We start from the raw sequence: 25,393 nt of genomic DNA on the forward strand, positions 1-25,393 counted from the left end.
ATCTGATGTCAAGAAGGATCTGATGTCAAGAAGGATCTGATGTCAAGAAGGATCTGATGTAACCATTTTGGGCAATCCCTTGCAAAGCAATTAAGGCAGAACAAACTCACAGAAGGCCTTTTCCAACACCCAACATGACTTGTTGAACTCAAGTTCAACCATGTTTCTTTTTGTGCAAGGTACGAATACGACAGCACTGGCACCCATTTCATTTTTAAGTAAACGGGTCAGTTTGACCCTGAACAGAAGAGGCATCTCATCTCTATTTATCAACATCACCCCATGAAAAAAAAAGTTTAAAAATGTAAAACAAATGTACGAAAATTAATTGTTGTGTAAAACTAATGTATTGTATATCTAGGTTTTTCCAATGTACAGGGGAAAAAAGCATTCTGAACATGTATTTTTTATGAAAAACGAGTAAATCATCCTATTAGAACCATGATCTGTGAGAGCTGAATAACACCATTGCACTCAATATTGATGTAATTGTTAGTAATGGTGTTAGTAATAAGGTGCAAACAATGTTTATTAGGATTTTTTGATCTGACAGCTTTTGGGTGATTAAACATGCACCGGGTCAGATTGACCCAGGAATATTTTTGCTGTTCCTGACAAATGAACATAACAGGAGGGTGAATGGATCCAGGGATCGGGGGTGTGCCAACACCACTGCAACTGCAGCGTATCAGCCACCATAGGTGTCACCAAGTTTCAGTCACCAAAAAAGACCTTCAGGTTTGCAGCTTTAACTAAAGGCAAGATTACAAAACAAGTAAGGTATTTTTGTGTCAGTCTTACCCCATACTTCATCTGGTACTCATTAACCCAGCTGTTTAACAGCCTTATACATTACTAAAATCGTTCAAAACACTAATGTGCAGTGGTCTCTTACATAAGACCCTGGGCTCCAACTGAAACAGCAGCAGGCTGAACGGTTTTGTGTGGGCTCAGTTATTGGAAACCAAGGTATCTGTTCTGTTTTAAGTAGCCTATGATTGTCATATGGAGTTGATATCTAGGCTCAGCCCCCCCCCCCTTACACTGGCACAACACTAGCTAGCTTTATCTTACAAGTCCCATCGTACAACCACAGCAAAACAGGCACTGAAGAACTGTATTGTGGCGAGTCTAAACAATCCTGCAAAGGCTCATGGACAGTGTGCAACCACGCGCACACACACGGTGCAGACTGCACTCTGGCTCCACACACAGACATGTGTCTGCACATGCATGCAAATACACGGTGTGAGTGCAGAACGGGCACCCACTGTGCCGAAAACAATTCCTGCCCCACACAGACACAACTATTACAAAGAATGGAAGCATGAGATGGGAAAACCGAGAAGGACTGAGTAAAAGAAAATGACAACAGCATGGGAGGAAGGGGTGGTAGATGAGGCTGCTGTAGTTTGTCAGAGAAGAGTGGAGAAAGAGAGCTTAGATCGAGGGAGGAGGAACTAACGGAAGAGGAAGCGATTCAAGGTGATGAAAAGCAACAGATGTAGGTTAACTTTGTGTCGAACAAGTGTCAATTAATTTTAGCATTCAGGCTGCAGCTGGAATATGAGGTGAGTAGCTTGCTGATGAAGGTGGACTATGACTGTACATCCTTTTTGGTTTCACTATTGATAGTATAAACTACTGAGAGCATAAAATGGAGCTTCAGGTAAGAAAAACGTGATAAGGAGAAGGAAGATGTTCTCACACCTCGCATAATGCAGATAATGATAATTTAAACTCTTTCCAGTTACAATAGTGTTAATTTACTCATCAGTTATGCTGTTTAATTATAGTACCTGTATTAACATGTGCAGGACTGAATATATCATACTGAACAGAAATATATGTTTCTGTTCGGTGTATGTATGTATTCATAAATTCTATATTTATGAATACATTTCATGTATTGTCTAAAAAGCTTTGGTGTCTCATTTGAGTTTTCACACAGAGTGAGTAAACTGCTAACTGATTTTTAATACTCACGTAGGTCTAAAATAATGGATTATTTGACCCCATTAAATAGCCCGCACTGTACTAACTTTCATCATGCACATACAAGGCTGCCCTCTAATCTGTGAGCCAAAGATGAAGGATCAGTTTTTACCTGTAATCGACACTTGTAATATCAATCCTTCTAGAAAAGCTAATGATGCCATATTACCATTGCATTTGCATGTCTTACCTTCTCATGCAAAAATGCAAAATAATTTACCATTCGCTACATGCAAGCAATTCATTGTACAGTAGATGTGAAATGTCACCTCAGAAATCTAAAATCGTGAATCGTGTTTCTGCAATTGGTATGGCTGCCAGGTGCACCGAATCACCCCCGAGAGTACTTCCATATTAGGCAGTGTTGTGGCCAACATAGGAAGTGTGAAAATTCTGGAGGAGGAAGTAAAGATTTGACATAGATCTCACCTCAAGAAACATGCAACCATCTGAGGCCTTTTTTATCATCTGTGACTGGGTGTCAGGACAACAATAGTTTTCACTGTGTGATGTACAAATCACTGTCTTCCCAATGTGCAAATGTGCAAGATCATTGCATTCATATCATACATGTACAATTGAGGCCATTTTTGAAAACCTGTGGTACTCTTGCATAGATCTGGTTACATGTTAACCAGTTAAACTGCATAACTGTGTAAATGTTAGTCTGGGTGAATACAGGAAGTGGATTTCATACAAAAGGCGCAAAAAAACAACAACAAAGTTCTGTGGGGCTGGGTTCCTATATGTATATAGATGAAACGGAACTGTGTGTATCCTCTAATTTGCTGGATGGTAAATGGTCCATAGACTGCATTGCAACAGCACTTTTCTAGTCTACTGACCACTCGTCGTCGTTTTGGGCACGGTGACACACGACCCTGTTGTGTTTGTGGACATTACATCCCATCACCACTGGGTGGCACTGTGAAAAAATGGATTGCCGAGAAGGACTGCTATAATGGGACAGAAGAAGAACGAGAGCGAGGCGAGGAAGTTGGATGGGAGCTAACGCGTGATTTTTTTCGTACCCGTTTTCCGGGAACTCTGCCTCTGATTGATTAGTACTCGTTGAAAATGGGTACGAATACGGGTACGGAAAAAAATCACGCATGGGAGACACGGGTTCGCGTCCCGGTTGTGGCGACGGTTCCCAGACTGCCCCCCTAATTCGCTACATTGGTGTCAGAAGTGGGATGGTGAGACAGTGAGGTCACTGGAAGCGCGTGCGCCCAGATGCGTGAGGGAGTTGATAGGCTGAAGCTTCCCGAAGGAGGGGGGCAGAGCCCTAGAAAGAGAGAGTTGCGTCAGTGAGGGGTCAGAACGCGAGAGGGTCACGTGGTTCATGTAGCCGCCGAATAGTTCCAAACGAAGCTTGCAGGTCATTTAAATGAACTACTTAGCCGCGATTTCTGGTAACTACTGACCAATATTTTCAGATTGTTACATTTATATATAGATATAGATATATTCCAACGTGACACATATTCTATGCGCATGTGTAGGAACATTGACGAGCTGTCACGCTTTAAATTACATCGTTAATTTGATTCAAACGTGCTTGTAAAATGGTCATCATTAAAATGTCAACTGTAGCTGCTTACCTGTAAATTAACCTTAGATTAATGCGAGAAAAATACCTTCGCCATAGAAATCCTGTTGCCCCGGGTCGCACTGTTTGGAACTATCCGGGGCTCCCACGATCCGCCATTGCTGTTAAATAATTGGCCCATTGACGTCTACGGAGTTGACGTAACTCTCTCTTTCTAGGGCTCTGGATAAGCAGACACGTTGGTCTTTGACTGACGGGTCTGACCCTTTAATCGAGCGGTTAGCGATGTCTCCCGCAGTGGGGGCGATACGGGTTCGCGTCCCGGCTGTGGCGGTTCCCGGACTGCCCCCCGAATTCGCTACAATACTGTAACGTGCACGGATAAGTAGAAACGTTGGTCCTTGACTAACGGGTCGGACCCTTTAGTCGGCTGGTTAACGTTGTTGCTTGCGGCGTGGGAGACATGGGTTCGCGTCCCGACTGTGGCGGCGGTTCCCGGGCTGCCCCCCTAATTCGCTGCAATATAAATAACAAAGAACACATAGCACTGAGCAGGGAGCCGCTGTAGCCGCTGGGTCCAGCGCGCCGCCATGTGCACATGGTGGAACGACCGCGGATGACTGGACTCGCCAGCCCTTGGCTAACGGTTCGGACCGTTTAGTTGAGTGGTTCGCTTCCCGACTGTGACGATGGTTCCCAGCTGCCCCCTGAATTTGCTACAATAGAAATTGCCCTCGGATGTGGGACAAGACAAGTGGGCCGAGATCGCCAAGAAAGGGTGGTCTCGGCTTGCTTCCAAACGAACCCTGGAGCAGATTGTTTGCAATGAGAACGCATTCCGACCCAGTGGACAAAAACAAGTTTATCTGATGTGTTTCCGGAATAGAAATTGTTAGGTGTATGCATTATTTAAAGCACCCCATTCACTGAAGTGTCTCGACTGCGCCTCGTATAATCCGCATTCTCCGGAGTGCACTCTTCTAGTTTTTCCTGTTATTCTGCAGTACCATCTAACTTATCTCAGTCTTTCTTCATATCCTGCATATCACACTTCATCTCTGCCTCAAATATCCTCTTCCTCCTTCTCGTTCTCTTATCTACTTTTCTATTTCTCTTCTCCTGTTCTCCATCAGTGAGTCCAGCATCTGCCAGGTGCGGGCGACCATCATGGTGTATGATGACACAAAAAAACGTTGGGTGCCAGCGGGGTCTGAGAGTCCAGTCTACAGCCGCGTCCAAATCTTTCACAACTCTGTGGCCAACACCTTCCGGATAGTGGGCCGCAAGATGCAGGCGGACCAGCAGGTACACCACCAAGACGGCATTCACAAAAACAAAGATTCACACTTACACCCGATACACCTTTTCTGTCAGCCAGACCTAGACACTTTTCATGGGGCACAAATCATAATAATAATAATAATAGTAATAATAATAATTACATTTGTATACACTGACTTTTGCTGTCATGTGCATACAAGTATGCATACAGTTTTATTCATACACAGATACGGTGCCATTAAAAGCAAGTCTTCCTTCTGTACAAGAACGCTTCTGTCTTAATGACATTATAAGCCTTTATAAGACTTAATGACATTATAAGCCTTTATAAGACTTAATGACATTATAAGACTTTTTCTCAGCACCCAGTCGATTGAATGGGAAATATGCAAAAAAAAAATAAGTTTTTTCATATGCAGCATTCAAGCTACAATCTCTACCCAATACAAACGTGTCGCCTGACAGCCCGTGGATCCGCAGCCTCCTGGGTGGCCTCTTGCAAGAATGTAACAGGTCTAATATGAACGTGCACTTCCCGAAAACAAAAGGTTTGCTATGCGACCCTTTGGTCTGACCCTAACCCTGTCTTTATTTTCATAGTATTGTAGCGAATTCAGGGGACAGCCGGGAAGTGAACCCGGGTCCCGCGCCATTGCGCTAACCAGTCAACTAAAGGGTCCGACCCCACTATCCCCCCTCTTCAGCATATCAGCTCCTCATGCCTGTGGGCGCACGCGCTTCCAATGGCCTCGCCGTCTCACCATCCCACTTCTGACACCAATGTAGCGAATTCAGGGGCAGCCGGGAAGCGAACCCGGGTCTTCCGCACCAGTGGCGTAACCAGGAATATTTTTTTAGGTGGGCCTGAGTGAAAATGTGTGGACCAAAATTTTCCAGCAATAATCCTTCAAACAAGACGCAAATTCATCACATTACAGCAGTAATGTGTTGCGGGGAACACTAATTTAGGCTGCGAGGGTGGCTCATCCACAGCAGACACATCTGGCGGCGGTGGCATGGTCAAGGGAATCGTCTCGCCGTCGTCAGAGGGGGGAGGAGAAGCTGCCTGCAACGGAGAAGCTGTAGCCTCCTCTGTCCTTCTCTCCGGCGGTATCTCACTCTCATTGGGCGGCTCAGTCGGTGCTGGAGCAGGTGTGCTTTCTCCTCCTCCATCCGTGGCTTTTTAAAAAAGCGGAAGATTGAACTTTGTTTCGCCATTCCATAAGTTATGGCTAACTGTTGGCTATTGGCTAGCTAGCAGCAGTGGAAAATACAGGGCGTGATGGTATGCGCGCTCAGATTTTGCGGTTCTACGTATGTAAAAGGGGCCGGCCTACGTGCTTGTAAGCCAGCGTGATTGGGTGGGCCTGGGCTCGAAAAGGGTGGTCCTGTGACAGGCCAGGCCCACCCCTGGTTACGCCCCTGTTCCGCACCACGGGCGACTACGTTAACCAGTCGACGAAAGGGTCCGACTTGTTAGCCAATGGGCTAGCGAGTCTAGTCATTCGTGATCGTCACGCTATACTGATGCTGGGTAAATGCTCGTGCATGCACGACTAAACTCTACGGTTGACTCAGATGGGGCAGCTGCAAGAATATACAATTCCTGTTTTGACTGCAACCTAGATAACTGCATTCTTTTGATTATCAAAATTCTAATAATAATCTCTGATCACGTCGCTGCTTGATCCGAGTCAACCATAGATGTTAGTCGTGCATGCGCACGGTTGACTTAGCTCGGGCAAGCGACAGAGCAGCATTGGTGGAGCGAGCTAGAGAGTGAATGAGTTAGACTTAGGCAGCTTTATTTGTCATTGACTTGTGTGCATGCCTCACACATACAAGAATGAAGAGAGGGAGCGGCGGTAGCGACAGCAAACGTTTTGAATCACCACAAACCAAGAGAGTTTCTTCATCCCACAGTCGTAACTGCACAAAAAATGTTTTAGTTTAGGCTGGGGCGTCCAGGTAGTGTAGCGGGCTATTCCGTTGCCTACATACACGGGGATCACCGGTTTGAATCCCCGTGTTACCGACAGCTTGGTTGGACGTCCCGTGGGAACCCAGATGAGGGTATGTGTCCTGGTCACTGCACTAGCGCCTCCTCTGATCCTCCCACACGCTACGTCCCCCTGGTGAAACTCCTCACTGTCAGGTGAAAAGAAGCGGCTGGTGACTCCACATGTATGGGAGGAGGCATGTGGTAGTCTGCAGCCCTCCCCGGATCAGCAGAGGGGGTGGAGCAGAGACCGGGACGACTCAGAAGAGTGGGGTAATTGGTCAAGTACAGTTGGGGCAGAAATGTTTTTTATGGGCTGTTGATCCCCATGTAAGGGAAATGGGACAGGTATGGAAGATTAGCCATGGACACACACAGACGCGCACACACACGGACCCACGGACACATGTGCGACCAAACGTAATCCAGGTTATCCGCCTCGCGGGGATGATTAAGAGGGTGGAACAAATACCATTGACTATGCTCCTTTTGAGCAATGCAGTGTGGACACCACCTTGTGGACTTTAAGTGTCATTGTCAGCTGAGTCAAAAATAATGACAAGACTGGAAAAGTGAAGTTAATCCACAGCCTTCCTCCACAATCTAAATTCAGCAATTATTCCCTTTCTTCCTGTTTCCCCATATCAGGTGGTGATCAACTCCCCAATTTTCAAAGGGCTGAAGTACAACGAAGCCACACCAACGTTCCACCAGTGGCGGGATGCCAGGCAGGTGTGGGGGCTGAACTTTGGTAGTAAGGAGGATGCTTCCCTCTTCGCCAACACTTTGACGCATGCATTACAGGCGCTCACACAGGCTGACGCAGGTGAGTATGAGGCCTACCGGGTCCAGGTCACACTCTGTAAAGTGCTTTTATTCAGTTGATGGGGTCAGCTTTTTGCAATGATTTGCAACCACAAATAGTTTTCCTTAAGTCAAGTCAAGTCAATTGTATTTGTGTATCCCAGTATCACAAATTACAAATGTGCCTCAGTGGGCTTTACAACAACACAACATCCTGTCCTTAGACCCTCTCATCGGATAAGGAACAACCCCCTGCAAAACCTTTATGAGGGAGAAAACATAGGAAGAAACCTCAGGGAGAGCGGCAGAGGGCTCATGGGCTCATGCCTCGAGTATGCATTACTCTTGGCTGTGATTTTTCAAATTTGGATAGAATCTGTGTTGATTTTTTTTTCATTATTCTGATATCAGTAGATTTTGTGTTTTTCTGTTTTTAATGTGTAATTAATTAGCTGTATTCCTATTAATGTGTTGGAAAATGTTCCGACATTGTTTAAGTAATGTGGCCTGAAGTGAGTTTTATGAAACAGCACCTTTCCTCTCTCCTTAGGTCATCCGTCTCTGCCCAGTCCTGTTCAGAATGGACCCTCCTCAGAAGAGTTGGAACATCAGAGGAGGTACCATTCTCAGTTCTTTGGTATTGGTACTGTTTTCAGATTCCACACAAGTGTCATTGGGCCAGTCAGATGCTGAGATACAAAGAATGTCTCACCACCACCAGTATGCGTGTCTTCATTTGTGTAATTTATGCAACTATTTAACCTCAGCTCGCCCACCAACACACAATTTTCTCCTTATTCCTCCAGACTAGAGCAGCAGAGGCAGGAGCAACAGGAGAGAGAGCATCTGGAGAGAGAGAAACAGGCCAAAGCCGCACCAGCACCTCCTGGTGGTCCCCCACCACCCCCAGGCCCTCCCCCGGCTCCACTGCCGCCTCCAAGTCCAGCACCTTCCCCCTGTAGCTCTGGACCACCGGCTACACCACCGGCTGCACCCCCACCTCCCACTGGAGGCCCGGCTCCGCCTCCTCCTCCTCCACCCCCACCACCTCCTCCACCTAGCGGTGGAGGTGGTGAGGGTGGCGGAGATGGAGGAGGAGGAGGTGGGGCTGCAGGTCTGGCTTCTGCCCTAGCAGGAGCCAAACTGCGTAAAGTGGGCAAGGTAATAGTCTTCAGAGTGCTCAGAAGTCTGCGTTTCACAGGGTTTTAGAGTGATGATGTTTTGAAATGGCTTCTGAAGCATTGTGGCTTAGGGTGACCGCACAGTGTTCCTGTTTGTCTGTCTGTCTGTCTGTCTGTGAGTCCAGGATGAGGGTGGAGCATCAGCCCCAGCACCTAAACCAGCCTCATCATCGGGGGGTGGAGGTGGAGGAGGGGGAGGGTTAATGGGAGAGATGAGTGCTATCCTGGCTAGGCGGTAAGTTAACGGTTGTGGGTGAGGCCGGTCATGAGACCGTGATGATCTGTGGGCATACGAACTTAAAAATCTGTGTTAGCAAAGCAGGATGTGTCGTGTTTAGTCAGTAGGTACAGGATTTTGATCGTCTTTGTTTGTGATCATGGAAGTGGTTGCTGAGGCTAACCACAGGGTCTGAATACTTGCCTTGCAACTCTTCATCATCTTATAGGAGGAAAGCTGCAGACATCCCAGCAGCAAAAAAGCATGAACCTAGCAATGTGAGTATCTGAGTGTCCCATCAACGATCATTGATGGAGCTCAAATCAAATCTGTACAGTCCGATGACACCAGAAATAATACTTTCAATGTGTAAACCTCAGCATAAACGTGTTGTTTGTTCATCTGGTTTGTTTCTGTTCTGAAGCTCTAAATTCTCTCAGCTGTGTGTCTGCCTCATTGAAGTAAGTGTGCTATGTGTTAGTCCAAAGACGGGAGTTGAGACTGAATTGTAAGTGTTATGTCTTTCATTTGCAGGAGAATGCAGAGCTTTCAGGATCGAAGCCTTGTGGACTGGGAGGTGAGCGAGTCTCGTCTTCTGCCCCTTCTGCACGATCGTCATCCAACCCAAGAAATAATAGTGTTCCTCTTGTATAGGTCTAATTATTTATTCTTTGTCCAAGCAGTCATATAAAAATGTGACACTAGAGCGTCCAGGTGGCATAGCGGTCTATTCCGTTGCCTACCACCACGGGGATCGCCAGTTCGAATCCCTATGTTACCTCCGGCTTCGTTGGGAGTCCCCACAAACACACTTGGCCTTGTCTGTGGGTGGGAAGCCGGATGTGTGTATGTGTCCTGGTCGCTGCACTAGCGCCTCCTCTGGTTGGTCAGGGCACCTGTTTGGGGGGACGGGGAACTGGAGGGAATAGCGTGATCCTCCCACGTGCTACGTCCGCCTGGTGAAACTCCTCACTGTCAGGGGAAAAGAAGCGGCTGGTGACTCCACATGTATGGGAGGAGGCATGTGGTAGTCTGCAGCCCTCCCCGGATCAGCAGAGGGGGTGGAGCAGAGACCAGGATGGCTTGGAAGAGTGGGGTAATTGGCCAAGTACAATTGGGGAGAAAAAGGGGGGGAAAATCCAAAAAAGAAAAAGAATGTGGCATGTGTGAATGTGACATCAAAAAGAAACGGACATTTAATAGTGTGTATGATTCATTAATTGTGCAACTGAGTTAATTGGCTATAGAATCCATAGTGTAACGCTGTCATCACTACTGGTTACATTATCTCATTGCTGGAAAATTCCTCGATGTGGTGTATTACTGAGCACACAAGTCCTTACACCACAACATGGCAAGTTTGAATGAATTTTACATGCAGACACACAAACACACACATACAGAAAGAATATATGTACACACGATCCCCACCTTGGTAGAATTTCATTCTGTGACCATGTTCTCATATGGTACATTGTACTGCTTTGATCACCAGCAACCCTTGGAAAACCCACAGAAAAGTCAGCCACCATGCCGAGGTAGGAGCCCAGCACACAAACACAACTGCATCCTCGTGTTGCCAATAGTCATGATCAATAGTCAGGATCAGTAGTCATGATCAGTAGTCAGGATCAATAGTCAGGATCAGTAGTTATGATCAATAGTCATGATCAATATTCATGATCAGTAGTCATGATCAATAGTCATGATCAGTAGTTATGATCAATAGTCAGGATCAATAGTCATGATCAGTAGTCATGATCAATAGTCAGGATCAATAGTCATGATCAGTAGTCATGATCAATAGTCAGGATCAATAGTCATGATCAAGCCATTCTTCAGGCTAGATTTCCACAGTGCATTTGAATACCTAACCCATTAACATACAAACATGTCATAGTTCAAAGTAGCAGTCTCAAAGGATTCGTATGTTTTGAAACAGGCCCAAACCCACATCAAGCAGTCAAAGGCCTGTCAACCTCAGTCCCATAAGCTCTCCCACCTCCAGTCCAGCCTCCAGGTACCTCCGTTTCCACCATCCTCATCCATCCTGCCACAGCACTGCCTCTGTTAACCACACGTGTGCTTTTGTATGTGCTTCACAGTAACATGGAAAAGTCAGTATTTTATTACCGGTTCGAATCCCTGTGTTACCTGCGGCTTGGTCCGGTGTCCCTATAGACAATTGGCCGTGTCTGCGGGTGGGAAGCCGGATGTGGGTATGTGTCCTGGTCGCTGCACTAGCGCCTCCTCTGGTCGGTCGGGGCGCCTGTTCAGTGGGGAGGGGGAACTGGGGGGAATAGCGTGATCCTCCCACGCGGCACGTCCCCCTGGTGAAACTCCTCACTGTCAGGTGAAAAGAAGCGGCTGGTGACTCCACATGCATGGGAGGAGGCATGTGGTAGTCTGCAGCCCTCCCCGGATCAGCAGAGGGGGTGGAGCAGAGACCAGGGCGGCTCGGAAGAGTGGGGTAATTGGCCAGATACAATTGGGGAGAGAAAGTGGGAAAATATTTTGTCATTTTTGTGAGAGCGTAAGCGTAGCGAGGGTGGGGTTCCTTGATACTCAGCAGTTTGGTATACAGTGGTACGTGCCCCTGCTTCTCCCCATTTCCCTCATCTTTAGTCCGCAGGCTCCACGGTTTCTGCTGCTCGGCTCTTAACACTTGGAACAGGTGCAGTCTGAAGTTCGGAAGTTACTCCTACTACACAAAGTCGTTCTTAGATGATGAACGACACACCAAATGATGATTTGTCCTTGCTTCTGCTCTGGCTTCTGCCTGTGGAATGTTTTCTCCCTCTCACGTTCTCTTGTTGTGTAGTAGTTTTTATGAAATGTGTTCACTCTTGTCTCTGTCTTGTCTCATGACGATAATATATATATATATGTGTGTGTGTGTGTGTGTGTGTGTGTGTGTGTGTGTGTGTATCAAGATAGATGCAGGAAAACAACTTTTCTTCTTTGCTGAATCACATTGGAAGCTGATGAGTGTGTCACGACAAAACGAGCTTGTACTGCTATGTAGTAAAAAAAAATTCCCCTACATCTATGTTGATATTCCCCATTAGTTCAGCACTTTTATCAACACCATTGACGGTTTCCGGAAAAAAAACGCTATATATATATATATATATATATATATATATATATATATATATATATATATATATATATATATATATATATGCAGCTGCTGACAGGGCCAACTGTGCCTTCGAAAAGACTTTCATGATCTCAGATGCATTGGCCTAGTTAGTCAAAGGTTAAAGGTGAATCATTCTTTCCCCAGGATAAAGCAACAGAGGACAAACTCAGATGGTGCAACAAGTGAAGGACCAGATATGGAACGAATTAAACAGGTATTAAATGGGTATTAAACGGGTATTACACAGGTATTAAATGGGTATTAAACGGGTATTACACAGGTATTAAATGTGCATTAAAGAGGAATTAAACATGTATTAAAGGGTATTAAACAGGTATTAAACGGGTATTAAACAGCAATTAAACGGGTATTAAACAGAAATTAAACGGTATTAAACAGGTATTAAACAGAAATTAAACGGGTATTAAACAGGAATTAAACAGGTATTAAATGTGCATTAAACAGGAATTAAACAGATATTAAACGGGTAAAAAACTGGTACTAAACGGGTATTAAACAGGTATTAACAGGTACTAAACGGGTATTAAACAGAAATTAAACGGGTATTAAACAGGTATTAAACAGAAATTAAACGGGTATTAAACAGGTATTAAACGGGTATTAAACAGGTACTAAACGGGTATTAAACAGGTATTAAACGGGTATTAAACAGAAATTAAACGGGTATTAAACTGGTGTTAAACAGTTACTAAACGGGTATTAAACAGGTATTAAACGGGTATTAAACAGAAATTAAACAGGTATTAAACAGGTATTAAATGGGTAGTAAACAGGAATTAAACGGGTATTAAACAGGAATTAAACGGGTATTAAACAGGAATGAAACGGGTATTAAACAGAAATTAAACGGGTATTAAACAGAAATTAAACAGAAATTAACCGGGTATTAAACAGAAATTAAACGGTATTAAACAGGTATTAAACAGAAATTAAACGGGTATTAAACAGGAATTAAACATGTATTAAATGGGTAGTAAATAGGAATTAAACGGCTATTAAAAAGGAATTAAACGGGTATTAAACAGGAATTAACCGGGTATTAAACAGGAATTAAACAGGTATTAAACGGGTATTAAACAGAAATTAAACGGGTATTAAACGGGAATTAACCGGATATTAAACGGGAATTAAACAGGAATTAAACAGGTATTAAATATGCATTAAACAGGAATTAAACAGATATTAAACGGGTATTAAACTGGTATTAAACAGGTACTAAACGGGTATTAAACAGGTATTAACAGGTACTAAACCGGTATTAAACAGGTATTAACCGGGTATTAAACGGGCATTAAACAGGAATTAACCGGGTATTAAACGGGCATTAAACAGGAATTAAACAGGTACTAAACGGGTATTAAACAGGTATTAAGCGGATATTAAACAGGTATTAAACGGGCATTAACCAGGTTTTAAACGGGTATTAAACAGGAATTAAACAGGTATTAAACAGAAATTAAACGGGTATTAAACAGGAATTGAACAGGCATTAAACAGGTATTAAACAGGTATTAAACAGGTATTAAATGGGTATTAAACAGGGATTAAACGGGTATTAAACAGGGATTAAATGGGTATTAAACAGGTATTAAACAGGTATTAAACAGAAATTAAACGGATATTAAACAGGAATTAACCGGGTATTAAACAGGTATTAAACAGGAATTAAACAGGTATTAAACAGGTATTAAACAGGTATTAAACGGGTATTAAACAGGTATTAAACCGGTACTAACCAGGTATTAAATGGGTGTTAAACGGGTATTAAACTGGTATTAAACAGGTACTAAACGGGTATTAAACAGGTATTAAACGGGTATTAAACAGGTATTAAACGGGTACTAAATGGGTATTAAACAGGTATTAAACGGGCATTAAACAGGTATTAAACGGGTATTAAACAGGAATTAACCGGGTATTAAACGGGCATTAAACAGGTATTAAACTGGTATTAAATGGGTAGCAAACAGGAATTAAACGGGAATTAAACAGGGATTAAACATGTGTCAAACAGGTATTAAATGGGTATTAAACAGGTATTAACCAGGTATTAAACAGGTATTAAATAGGTATTAAACAGGGATTAAACGGGGATTAAATGGGTATTAAACAGGTATTAAACAGGTATTAAACGGGTATTAAACAGGTATTAAATGGGTATTAAACAGGGATTAAGCATGTGTCAAACAGGTATTAAATGGGTATTAACCAGGGATTAAATGGGTATTAAACGGGTATTAAACAGGTATTAAATGGGTATTAAACGGGTATTAAACAGGTATTAAACGGGTACTAACCAGGTATTAAATGGGTGTTAAACGAGTATTAAACAGGTATTAAACCGGTGTTAAACGGGTACTAACTGTTATGGCTCGCTCACCCCGCGCCGTGGCCCGCCCACCCCGCGCCGTGGCCCGCCCACCCCGCGCCGGCAGCCAATCGGCTCGTCAGGGCCGGGTTTAAGTTTGGTGGCCTCCCACGTGCCCGTTGTCAGTTCGTGTTGTAACCTCCCCGCACCCGCAGTAGCGGCGACTCTCCTCTCACGGTCCTTTTCTCTCCGAACTCATCCCAGCCCTTGGTTCATGTTTTTCCCTTGCAAGGTTTCCCCGTGGAAGTATCCTGCCATGTTCCCGTTTGGATTACCCGCGAGCCTTTTCCCCCTTGGACTTTCCGTTTTTTCCTTGTCGCTCATTGCCTTCCGATGTTTAACTATTTGTACGCGTAAGGAATAAAGTACGCCAGCTTTTGGCTAACCCCATCTCTGTCTGGTGTCGTGCGCTTGGGGTCTTCCACAAACCCTAACAATACGAACTGACCATGACGACCCCAGCCGACACGGAGAGCGTACCGGCCAGCACGCTTCGAGCGGCTCTCATCGAACAGATCCAACTGACTAACTCCCACACCCAGCAGCTAGAGGCGGCCTCCGCCGCGGGGAGAGATCTTCAGACTCGAGTCCCGCCCCTCCAGGCCTGTGTGGGTAACCTAACGAGCCAGCAGGCGGCGTTGGCGAGCCAACAAGCAGAGATCCTGCGGCAGTTGCAAACCATCGGCTCTCACCATCCAGCCGCCGGGCCAGCCTGCCCCTGGAGTCGTGGGTAACCCGCCCCCTTGGCCCGCGGCCCAGGTTAACCCTGTGGGGCTCAACCCAGTTCCCCGGGAGCCCTGCCTCTCCAGCCCACGACCGTTTGATGGCGACTTTGAGACCTGTGCCACGTTCATCATGCAGTGTGAGCTGGTCTTCCTGCACCAACCCAGCATGTTCACGTCTGATGCCGCCCGGGTCGCTTACGTGACCAACCTGCTCACAGGCCGAGCAGCTCAGTGGGCCACTGTTTCCTGGTCCATGAAGGCCGGTTTCTGCCTCACCTACGAGGCCTTTGAGGCGGAACTACGGAAGGTTTTCCACCATCCAGTCGGTGGCCAGGACCCTGGTGCTCGGCTGAGCAGTATCCAGCAGGGCAGTGGCAGTGTCACAGACTACTCGGTGGAGTTCAGGCTGGCCGCAGCTGAGAGCGGCTGGAACGACCGGTCACTTCGGGTCACCTTCCGGAGAGGTCTCAGCGAGGCTGTCAAGGACCAGCTAGCCACCCGGGAGGAGCCCACCTCCCTCGAGGACCTGATCAAGCTCGCCATCCGCATCGACGGATGCCTCCGGGAGAGGAGGCGCGAGCGAGCCCTGCGTGGATCCTCGTCCATTCCCCAGTTGTCCAGCACTCCTAACAGGATCCCTACTCCTGTTCGCCCCACTTTCCCTGTGGCCGTTTTTCCCCCCGCGCTCCAGACCACGACGGGGGAGGAACCTATGCAGCTGGGGCGCACGCGCCTTAGTCCAGCCGAACGGGAGGCCCAGTTCAAAGCGGGTCAATGCCTCTACTGTGGCCAGAAGGGACATCTGATCAGCGGCTGCCCCACTCGGCCAAAAGACTAGGCTCACTGGGGCCCCGGGAGATCCTAGTGAGGCGACTTTCCTGTTCCCGCCGTCCTGCCCCACAGAACCATCTAGTTAGTGTTACCCTGGCCTGGGCTGACCAGCGGCTCACGGTGGGTGCACTCCTCGACTCGGGGGCTGATGAGTGTTTCCTGGACTCGGAGTTTGCTGCCCAGGCTAACATCCCGCTAGAGACGCTGGAGAAGCCCATGGAGGCCTTCGCGCTGGACAAGCGCTGCCTGGCCAGCGTCACCCAACGCACCCACCCTGTCTCTCTCACCATAGCAGGTAACCATGCGGAGAGACTTCGGTTCTACATCATCCAGTCCCCGTTAGTCCCTGTGATCCTAGGGGGCCCCTGGTTCGTGCAGCATGAGCCACACATCGCCTGGGCCTCCGGTACCATCATGGAGTGGAGCTCCTCCTGTCATGCCCAATGTCTCCAGGCTGCTCCGGCCCCATCCCCCCGACGTGCCCCTAGTACCCCGCCTCCCGACCTCTCCTCTGTACCCCCTGAGTACCACGAGTTAGGTGAGGTTTTCAGCAAGACCCGGCCCAATCTCTTCCTCCTCATCGGCCTTATGGCTGTGCTATCGACCTCCACTCTGGGGCACCCCTTCCCAGCCGTCGTCTGTACAGTCTGACCATCCCTGAGAAAGCTGCGATGGACGAGTACATCTCCGAATCCTTGGCAGCGGGGCTAATTCGGCCCTCGTCCTCCCAGGTGGCAGCTGGATTCTTTTTCGTGAAGAAGAAGGACGGGGGCCTCCGACCCTGCATTGACTATCGCCAACTCAATGAGATAACCGTCAAAAACAAGTACCCCCTTCCTCTCGTGAACTCCACCCTTGAGCCCCTCACCCAGGCTACAGTCTTCACTAAGCTGGACCTCCGGTGTGCATATCATCTGGTCCGGATCCGGAAGGGGGACGAGTGGAAGACAGCCTTTAAGACGCCCTGGGGTCATTATGAGTACCTGATCATGCCGTTTGGCCTCACCAACGCCCCGGCGGTATTCCAGGCTCTCATGAATGACATTCTCCGCGACATGCTCGACGAGTTTGTGGTGGTGTACCTCGATGACATCCTCATCTTCTCCAGGACCCTCGAGGAACATGTCCAGCATGTCCGCCGGGTACTCGAACGTCTCCTCCGGAACCGGCTCTACGTCAAGGCAGAGAAGTGCCGGTTCCATTCCTCTTCCGTTGACTACCTGGGCTTCGTCGTTGAGAGGGGACAGACCCGGGCCGACCCCCGCAAGATCCAGGCTGTGGTGGACTGGCCCGATCCCACATCACGGAAGGAATTACAGAGCTTCCTCGGGTTTGCGAACTTCTATCGGAGGTTCATCCGGAACTACAGCCGCGTGGCAGAACCTCTCACCAGGCTGACCTCCCCCTCCCAGCCGTTCATCTGGTCCCCGGCTGCCCGCTCTGTGTTCCAGTCCCTCAAGGAGAGGTTCACCAGCGCCCCAGTCCTGCTCCAGCCCGACCCCAAGAGGCAGTTCATCGTAGAGGTGGACGCTTCGGACACCGGGTTGGGGGCTGTCCTCTCCCAGCGCTCAGCGTCTGACCAGAAGGTCCACCCATGCGCCTTCTTCTCTCGCCGGTTCCTCCCCGCCGAGGAGAACTACGATGTCGGGAACCGGGAGCTGCTGGCAGTGGTGGCTGCTCTGGAGGAGTGGCGCCATTGGCTGGAGGGGGCGGAACAGCCGTTCACCATCTGGACGGATCATAGGAACTTGACGTTCATCCGGGCAACCAAGCGCCTCAATGGTCGGCAGGCACGGTGGGCCAGCTTCCTCAGTCGGTTTGACTTCACGCTGACTTATCGCCCCGGGTCCCGCAAGACGAAGGCAGACTCCCTGTCCCGACAACACCCGAGGAGGGAGCCAGCTACAGAGGAGCGGACTCCCATCCTTCCTGAGGCCAGGGTGGTTGGCGTGGTTACCTGGGGCATCGAGACCGTGGTCAGGCAGGTGTTGCACTCCCATCCCGCCCCGAGCCACGTCCCTCCACGCCGCCTATTCGTCCCGGACGCAGCCCGGCCGCGGGTTCCTCAGTGGGGCCATGCCAGTCAGTTTGCTTGCCACCCGGGTGTCCACCGCACCTTCACCTTTCTGGCTCGGCGTTTCTGGTGGCCCACCATGAGGAACGACGTCAGGGACTTCGTAAGCACCTGCTCCGTCTGTGCTCGCAGCAAGGCCTCTCACCAGGCACCCACGGGTCTGCTGCAGCCCCTCCCAACTCCAAGCCGGCCCTGGTCCCATGTGGCGTTGGATTTTGTCTCGGGACTGCCTCCCTCCCAGGGTAACACTGTGATCCTGACAGTGGTGGACCGCTTCAGTAAGGGAGTGCACCTGGTGGCCCTCCCCAGACTCCCATCGGCTTCTGAGACGGCGGACCTCCTGACGAGCCACGTGTTCCGTCTCCACGGCCTTCCCCTGGACGTCGTCTCGGACCGAGGGCCCCAGTTCGTCTCCCAAGTATGGCGGGCCTTTTGTAAGGGGTTGGGTGCCTCTGTTAGTCTCTCCTCTGGCTATCACCCACAGACTAACGGACAGACAGAGAGGATGAACCAGAGCGTGGAGTCTGCCTTCCGATGCGTGGCCGCCAAGAAGCCCAGCTCCTGGAGCCGGTTCCTCCCCTGGGTCGAGTATGCCATCAACTCCCTGGTCAGCTCTGCCACCGGCCTCTCACCTTTTGAGGTGTCCCTGGGCTACCAGCCGCCTCTCTTTGCTGCGCAGGAGTCGGAAGTGGCGGTTCCCTCCGTGCAGGCCCATCTGAACCGGTGTCGTCGCGTCTGGGAGGTGACCAGAGCTGCTCTGCTCCGGGCAGCTGAGCGCGCCAGTCGGGGAGCCAACAGACGCCGGTCCCCAGCACCTACGTACCAACCAGGCCAAAGGGTGTGGCTGTCCTCGAAGGATCTCCCACTTCAGTCCACCGCGAAGAAGCTGAACCCCCGGTTTGTCGGGCCCTTTGAGATCAGGAAGGTTCTCAGCCCCGCGGCGGTGAGTCTGAAGCTTCCGGCTTCCTTGAAGACCCATCCCGTGTTTCATGTGTCTCGGGTTAAGCCTGTCTCCCACAGTCCTCTGATGCCTCCGGCCCCGGCTCCGCCTCCCCCTGAGATCGTGGATGGGCACCCCCAGTGGAAGGTCCGCCGGCTGCTGGACGTCCGGCGCCGAGGACGGGGATTCCAGTATTTGGTGGACTGGGAGGGCTACGGTCCGGAGGAACGTAGCTGGGTCTCCCGCCAGCTCATCCTGGACCCTGGGCTGCTCACTGAGTTCCATCATTCCCATCCCGACAAGCCGGGCAAGTCGCCTGGTGGCTCCCGTGGAGGGGGGGGTACTGTTATGGCTCGCCCACCCCGCGCCGTGGCCCGCTCACCCCGCGCCGTGGCCCGCCCACCCCGCGCCGGCAGCCAATCGGCTCGTCAGGGCCGGGCTTAGTCATCAGGGCTGGGCTTAAATTTGGTGGCCCCCCACGTGCCCATTGTCAGTTCGTGTTGTAACCTCCCCGCACCCGCAGTAGCGGCTACTCTCCTCTCACGGACCTTTTCTCTCCGAACTCATCCCAGCCCTTGGTTCATGTTTTTCCCTTGCAAGGTTTCCCTGTGGAAGTATCCTGCCGTGTTCCCGTTTGGATTACCCGCGAGTTTTTTTCCCCCTTGGACTTTCCGTTTTTTCCTTGTCGCTCATGGCCTTCCTATGTTTGACTATTTGTACGCGTAAGGAATAAAGTACGCCAGTTTTCGGCTAACCCCATCTCTGTCTGGTGTCGTGCGCTTGGGGTCTTCCACAAACCCTAACAGTAACCAGGTATTAAATGGGTGTTAAACGGTTATTAAACAGGTATTAAATAGGTATTAAACAGGTATTAAACAGGTATTAAACGGGTAGTAAATAGGTATTAAACAGGTATTAAACAGGAATTAACCGGGTATTAAACAGGTATTAAATAGGTATTAAACAGGAATTAAACGGGTATTAAACAGGGATTAAACAGGTATTAAATAGGTATTAAACAGGTATTAAACTGGTAGTAAACAGGTATTAAACAGAAATTAAACAGGAATTAAACGGGTATTAAATAGGTATTAAACAGGTATTAAACAGGAATTAACCGGGTATTAAACAGGTATTAAATAGGTATTAAACAGGAATTAAACGGGTATTAAACAGGGATTAAACAGGTATTAAATAGGTATTAAACAGGTATTAAACGGGTAGTAAACAGGTATTAAACAGGAATTAAACAGGAATTAAACGGGTATTAAATAGGTATTAAACAGGTATTAAACAGGTATTAAACAGGAATTAACCGGGTATTAAACAGGTATTAAATAGGTATTAAACAGGAATTAAACGGGTATTAAACAGGTATTAAACAGGTATTAAATAGGTATTAAACAGGTATTAGACGGGTAGTAAACAGGTATTAAACAGGAATTAAACAGGTATTAAACAGGTATTAAATAGGTATTAAACAGGGATTAACCGGGTATTAAACAGGTATTAAATAGGTATTAAACAGGTATTAAATAGGTATTAAACAGGGATTAACCGGGTATTAAATAGGTATTAAACAGGTATTAAACAGGTATTAAACGGGTATTAACCAGGTATTAAATTGGTGTTAGACAGGTATTAAATAGGTATTAAACGGGTATTAAACAGGTATTAAATAGGTATTAAACGGGTATTAAACAGGTATTAAATAGGTATTAAACGGGTATTAAACAGGTATTAAACAGGTATTAAACAGGTATTAAACGGGTATTAAACGGGTATTAAATGGGTGTTAAACAGGTATTAAATAGGTATTAAGCGGGTATTAAACAGGTACTAACCAGGTATTAAATGGGTGTTAAACAGGTATTAAATAGGTATTAAACAGGGATTAAACAGGTATTAAATAGGTATTAAACAGGTATTAAATAGGTATTAAACGGGTACTAACCAGGTATTAAATGGGTGTTAAACAGGTATTTGTATTTGGTTGAAGTTGAGTGATGCATCTGTATTTGTGTTTGGTTTAAATTCTCAGCTGATTTAGCGGGCATCCGGGTAGCGTGGCGGTCTATTCCGTTGCCTACCAACACAGTGATCACCAGTTAAAATCCCCGTGTTACCTCCGGCTTGGTCAGGCGTCCCTACAGACATAATTGGCCGTGTCTGCGGGTGGGAAGCCGGATGCGGGTATGTGTCCTGGTCGCTGCACTAGCGCCTCCTCTGGTCGGTCGGGTCGCCTGTTCGGGGGGGAGGGGGAACTGGGGGGAATAGCGTGATCCTCACATGCACTACGTCCCCCCTGGTGAAACTCCTCACTGTCAGGTGAAAAGAAGCGGCTGGTGACTCCACATGTATGGGAGGAGGCATGTGGTAGTCTGCAGCCCTCCCCGGATCAGCAGAGGGGCTGGAGCAGAGACCGGGACGGCTCGGAAGAGTGGGGTAATTGGCCGAATAGAATTGGGGAGAAAAAGGGAAAAAGAAAAAAAAACAAAAGAAAAAGAAAAAACAAAAGAAAAAACTTGTCAGCAGGTTTTAGCAGGCCAACAGCTCTCGGTACACCTGCATGTGACCTGGGCTTTGTGTGTTTACAGGACATCCTCGAAGAAGTCAGAAAAGAGCTTCATCAGGTCAAAGATGAGATCATAGCTGGTGAGTCTGAGTCTGTGTACTGTCATATTCTGGCTGAGTCTGAGGATGGACTGCTATCGGCACTATTTGATTGGTGGTGGGTTGCTTTGTTGCCCACACATGCTGAGGCTCAGCATGGCTCTTCAGGCAGAAAGGTTTTTCTGTTCACCTGGGCCACCTGAGAGGTTCACTACAGCAACTCCAGTAGTAGACTCTAGTAGTCTAACCCAGAATGCCATCCCATCTTTTGTTGTTGTATCCTAGATGCAGGCCCGCTGCTTTTTTATTTCCTGCTTTTCCCTTTATTGGATGGGACAGTAGATTTTCGTTGGGCGTGGCGAAGGACAGGGTTAGGAAGGAGCAGAGGGACAGCTCAGGTTGGACGGTTTGGAGACAAAGCAAGAGAGGCAAGATTGAGATGGTGTGGACATGTGTGGAGGAGAGATGCTGGGTATACTGGGAGAAGGATGCTGTATATGGAGCTGCCAGGGAAGAGGAGAAGAGGAAGGCCAAAGAGGAGGTTTATGGAGGTGGTGAGGGAGGATATGCAGGTGGCTGGTGTGACAGAGGAAGATGCAGAGGACAGGAAGAGATGATCCACTGATCCACGATGATCCACTGTGGTGCCCCCTAACGGGAGCAGCCGAAAGAAGAAGAAGACAAGACAGTAGAGGTGGCTGAAAAGAGATGACAAAGACATGCAGCGAAGGTCCCAGGGCCAGATTTGAACCCGGGAAGCTGCAGTCAGGCCTCAGCCTACATGCTTTACCCTTAACATCAGGAAACCCTGGGCCAGCTGCTTGTGTTGATGAAATTATATGAGCTCAGTTTGTACACAACATGCTCACTCAGCCATGCTTCTGCAGTGAGCTGGACAGCGCCACTGCAGGAAGCAGCATGCCAACACATTTCGCTGTCTTTTTTTCCTCTGATACTTGTCTTTGTAATGTAAATACATTTTGAAATATTCACTTTTAGTACTAAGAAATTAGGCCATGCTTATTAAGACTTGTGAAATAGTGATGCCATGATGCTCAAAAATCAACTGGTGTTCAGTACAGTTATAGTATAGCCAAGGCATTTATCTGACCTTCTGACTAGAGTGCCTTAAGATAAGATACTTGAGCTGGTGGAATAAGTTTATAATGCTTGATCAACAACATTCCCAGCAACCAGAGGATGCAAAGGTTCAAGCTACAGCATGCAGATAGAAAATGCAACGAGTATCCCTGTTTTCCAAGGATCTTTCTTTGTAATAGAAAAAGAAAAGAAAACATCTCCACATGACAGGTGTACATAACGGATTAAGGTAGTGGTGACGGATGTGTATTGAATTCATCTCATGCGGTTCACGCCAGTTTTGTTGACTGGCATCTGTGTCGTATCCCTTGAGTGGGTCCAGCGGACAGAGGGGTCCGGGTCAGGTGGGATGATGCGGGGTAGGGGTTGTAAAACGCCTGGCTGTCCCAGAGGACAGGGTAGGACTTGGACTGCACAGCTGATTTACGGCTCGGAGATGTTGCGCTGTAACTCACGGCTCTGGGTTTTGAATTCGGTAGGGATCAACAGGAGGGACTGCAAGAGGGGGATGTAGGCTACAAGAGAAATGTTCTTTTCCAAGTTGAACATAAAGTGTTCTTCATAACCACACCAAGTTGGTTTTACTTTGCAATTAGTTTTAGATGTGTTTATTAATAATTCAAGTTGTTTATTATCATAATGTATAAAATTACCATCATGCATAAAATGTTTACACTATCAATGCTGATTATATGACTTGTGATGCCTAAATTGCGCTCTTCTCTGTGTCCTCAGCTCTGATGGTGGCGTTACAAAGGGAAGATATAAAGACTGAAGATTCCTGAAGCACAAGAATGGATAAAGAGAAAAATGTGAATTTATTATCCTGCAATGGTCAGCCATGAATAATTATGAGCCTCTAGAAGTAGTCTTATTCTCACACACACAGATACACAGATTTTGTGATCTTTGTAAGAGCCCTCTCCTAAACATTTCACGTTTTTGTTTTTGTTTTTGTTTTGTTTCCCAATGTACATAGAACAACTCTGATTATGTTTTACTGTCTTTTTTATGAGACGGTACGCTGCATCAAACTGCAAGCTACAGTTTGCCAACTAAGCATTGCTTTTATAACTGCTTTGCTTTCATTATTCAGAATAAACCATGTCAGAAAGTGAAAATCCATGATAAATGTTGACAATGTATTAAAGCAAGGGGACTGGCTGCAGTATAGTAATCCCAGATTTGAACACAGGCCCTAGTGATTTGAAGAAGGTCCTGTTTCATGACGTACCAGATTTGCAAGACAAACATGTTGGCATGCAATTTGACATGGATTTTCCTTCCACAGAGAAAAAGAACAACGCGTCAGGGCTAATGGAACATTTTACTTCCTCCCTACCATTCTGTTTACATTTTACAGACAAAGGTTGTTTCGCATAACTGGTGCAAAGATTCAGGGAAAACCACCGTCCATATCAAACTGTGGTAGAACAATAGTGTACTCTTGATCCAAAACTCTTCATTAAAGACTGTAGGAACACATTGCAGGAATTTCCCTCATGGTTTATGCTTGTAATCTATTGTGCTTTTGTTTGCTCTGAGTCGATCAAATTAGATATGGAAATTAAGGTGAGGGATTCTGTTGAAATCTTTCCACACCTCACATTATGGCCATTACTTTAGGAACTACCAGAAGTAAAACATGCTCTTGCCAAGACTTTTATACCAGCCCAGCTGCTTCTTGTATTTGTGATTTTATTATGGTACAAATATGTCTGATATGGATGATCTATCATACCTCCAACCAACCACACCCAACCCCCAGGCTATAAAGCCTTTTCCTGTAGGCTGGGGGTTATTCTCTCTCCAGCAAAATAGCATAACCTTTTACTGAGCAACAATATAAGTCATTTTAAAGGTACTTGAATGTGCAGTATTTTCTTGACAGTTCATTAGCTTCAAATGTTTTATCCTGTGGAGGACAGCATTGGAGCGAGTTACATGAAGTCTCAGCACGAAGAAGCATGGGCACTGCTCAGGGTTTTGGGCGCCATGAAAAAATGTTACACTGATAAAATAAAAAGTTGGCCTATTAACCTCATATTCAAATACTGTTTTGGACTCGGCCGAACCCCATCACCACCACCGGGTCACTGTGAAGAGGACCCAATAGTACTGACCTGTGGTTTTGAAGATCCACCCCCCGGAGAGGAGACAAGACAGCTCGATTAAAATCAAAGCTTGGGTTTGAATATTAGCTTCCTGTGGGTACCAGCACATGTGGGTGCAAAATGAGATCAGTTAGCAGACAAGTTTTCAAAAAAGTCAAGTAAGAGGCGTGAATGAAAACTCATGTAGATTTAGATAAAAAATTGGCTAAAAAACAAAATGAAGAAAATCAGAAGTAGGCCACCGGTTATCAAATTCAAAGAGAAGTTGGTCGCATGAGACTTGCAGAGTGAAGCAGAAAGAAGAGACACTAATGAAGTCCTTCATTCTCAGCTGATGTGTGGACACAGGACTGAACATATTATTGCTTAGAACTGGAACACACAAGGAAAAAACATAATTTTTCAACCAGGCGGGTAGGTCATATAATGAGC

At 47.1% G+C, this 25,393-nt stretch overlaps 1 protein-coding gene across 3 annotated transcripts; it reads left to right on the forward strand.

Annotated features, from left to right (window-relative positions):
* The first annotated feature begins 1,248 nt into the window (after positions 1–1,248).
* Positions 1,249–24,864, forward strand: LOC130116892 (vasodilator-stimulated phosphoprotein-like). Of its 3 annotated transcripts, none has more exons than XM_056284985.1 (13): positions 1,249–1,485; positions 4,681–4,852; positions 7,476–7,653; positions 8,182–8,248; positions 8,438–8,792; positions 8,938–9,047; positions 9,259–9,307; positions 9,564–9,606; positions 10,525–10,567; positions 10,972–11,049; positions 12,319–12,388; positions 21,731–21,788; positions 23,583–24,864. In XM_056284985.1, the coding sequence occupies exons 2-13, from the start codon at positions 4,715–4,717 to the stop codon at positions 23,630–23,632; spliced, it is 1,239 nt and encodes a 412-aa protein (XP_056140960.1). In that variant the 5' UTR covers positions 1,249–1,485; positions 4,681–4,714; the 3' UTR covers positions 23,633–24,864. The 3 variants fall into 3 exon arrangements, with proteins under 3 accessions (XP_056140960.1, XP_056140959.1, XP_056140961.1); XM_056284984.1 differs by lacking the exon at positions 1,249–1,485 and adding an exon at positions 1,508–1,571; XM_056284986.1 differs by lacking the exon at positions 1,249–1,485 and adding an exon at positions 1,648–1,669.
* The last annotated feature ends 529 nt before the right edge of the window (positions 24,865–25,393 follow it).

This window comes from Lampris incognitus, chromosome 8 (assembly GCF_029633865.1).
Source record: "Lampris incognitus isolate fLamInc1 chromosome 8, fLamInc1.hap2, whole genome shotgun sequence".
NCBI classification, from domain to species: domain Eukaryota; kingdom Metazoa; phylum Chordata; class Actinopteri; order Lampriformes; family Lampridae; genus Lampris; species Lampris incognitus.

Excerpts from the sequence above, each read along its gene's own strand:
- LOC130116892 (XM_056284984.1), top strand. Across the intron at positions 9,308-9,563 it reads AAAAGCATGAACCTAGCAAT|GAGAATGCAGAGCTTTCAGG; the intron begins GTGAGTATCTGA and ends TTTCATTTGCAG. Across the intron at positions 21,789-23,582 it reads CAAAGATGAGATCATAGCTG|CTCTGATGGTGGCGTTACAA; the intron begins GTGAGTCTGAGT and ends CTGTGTCCTCAG.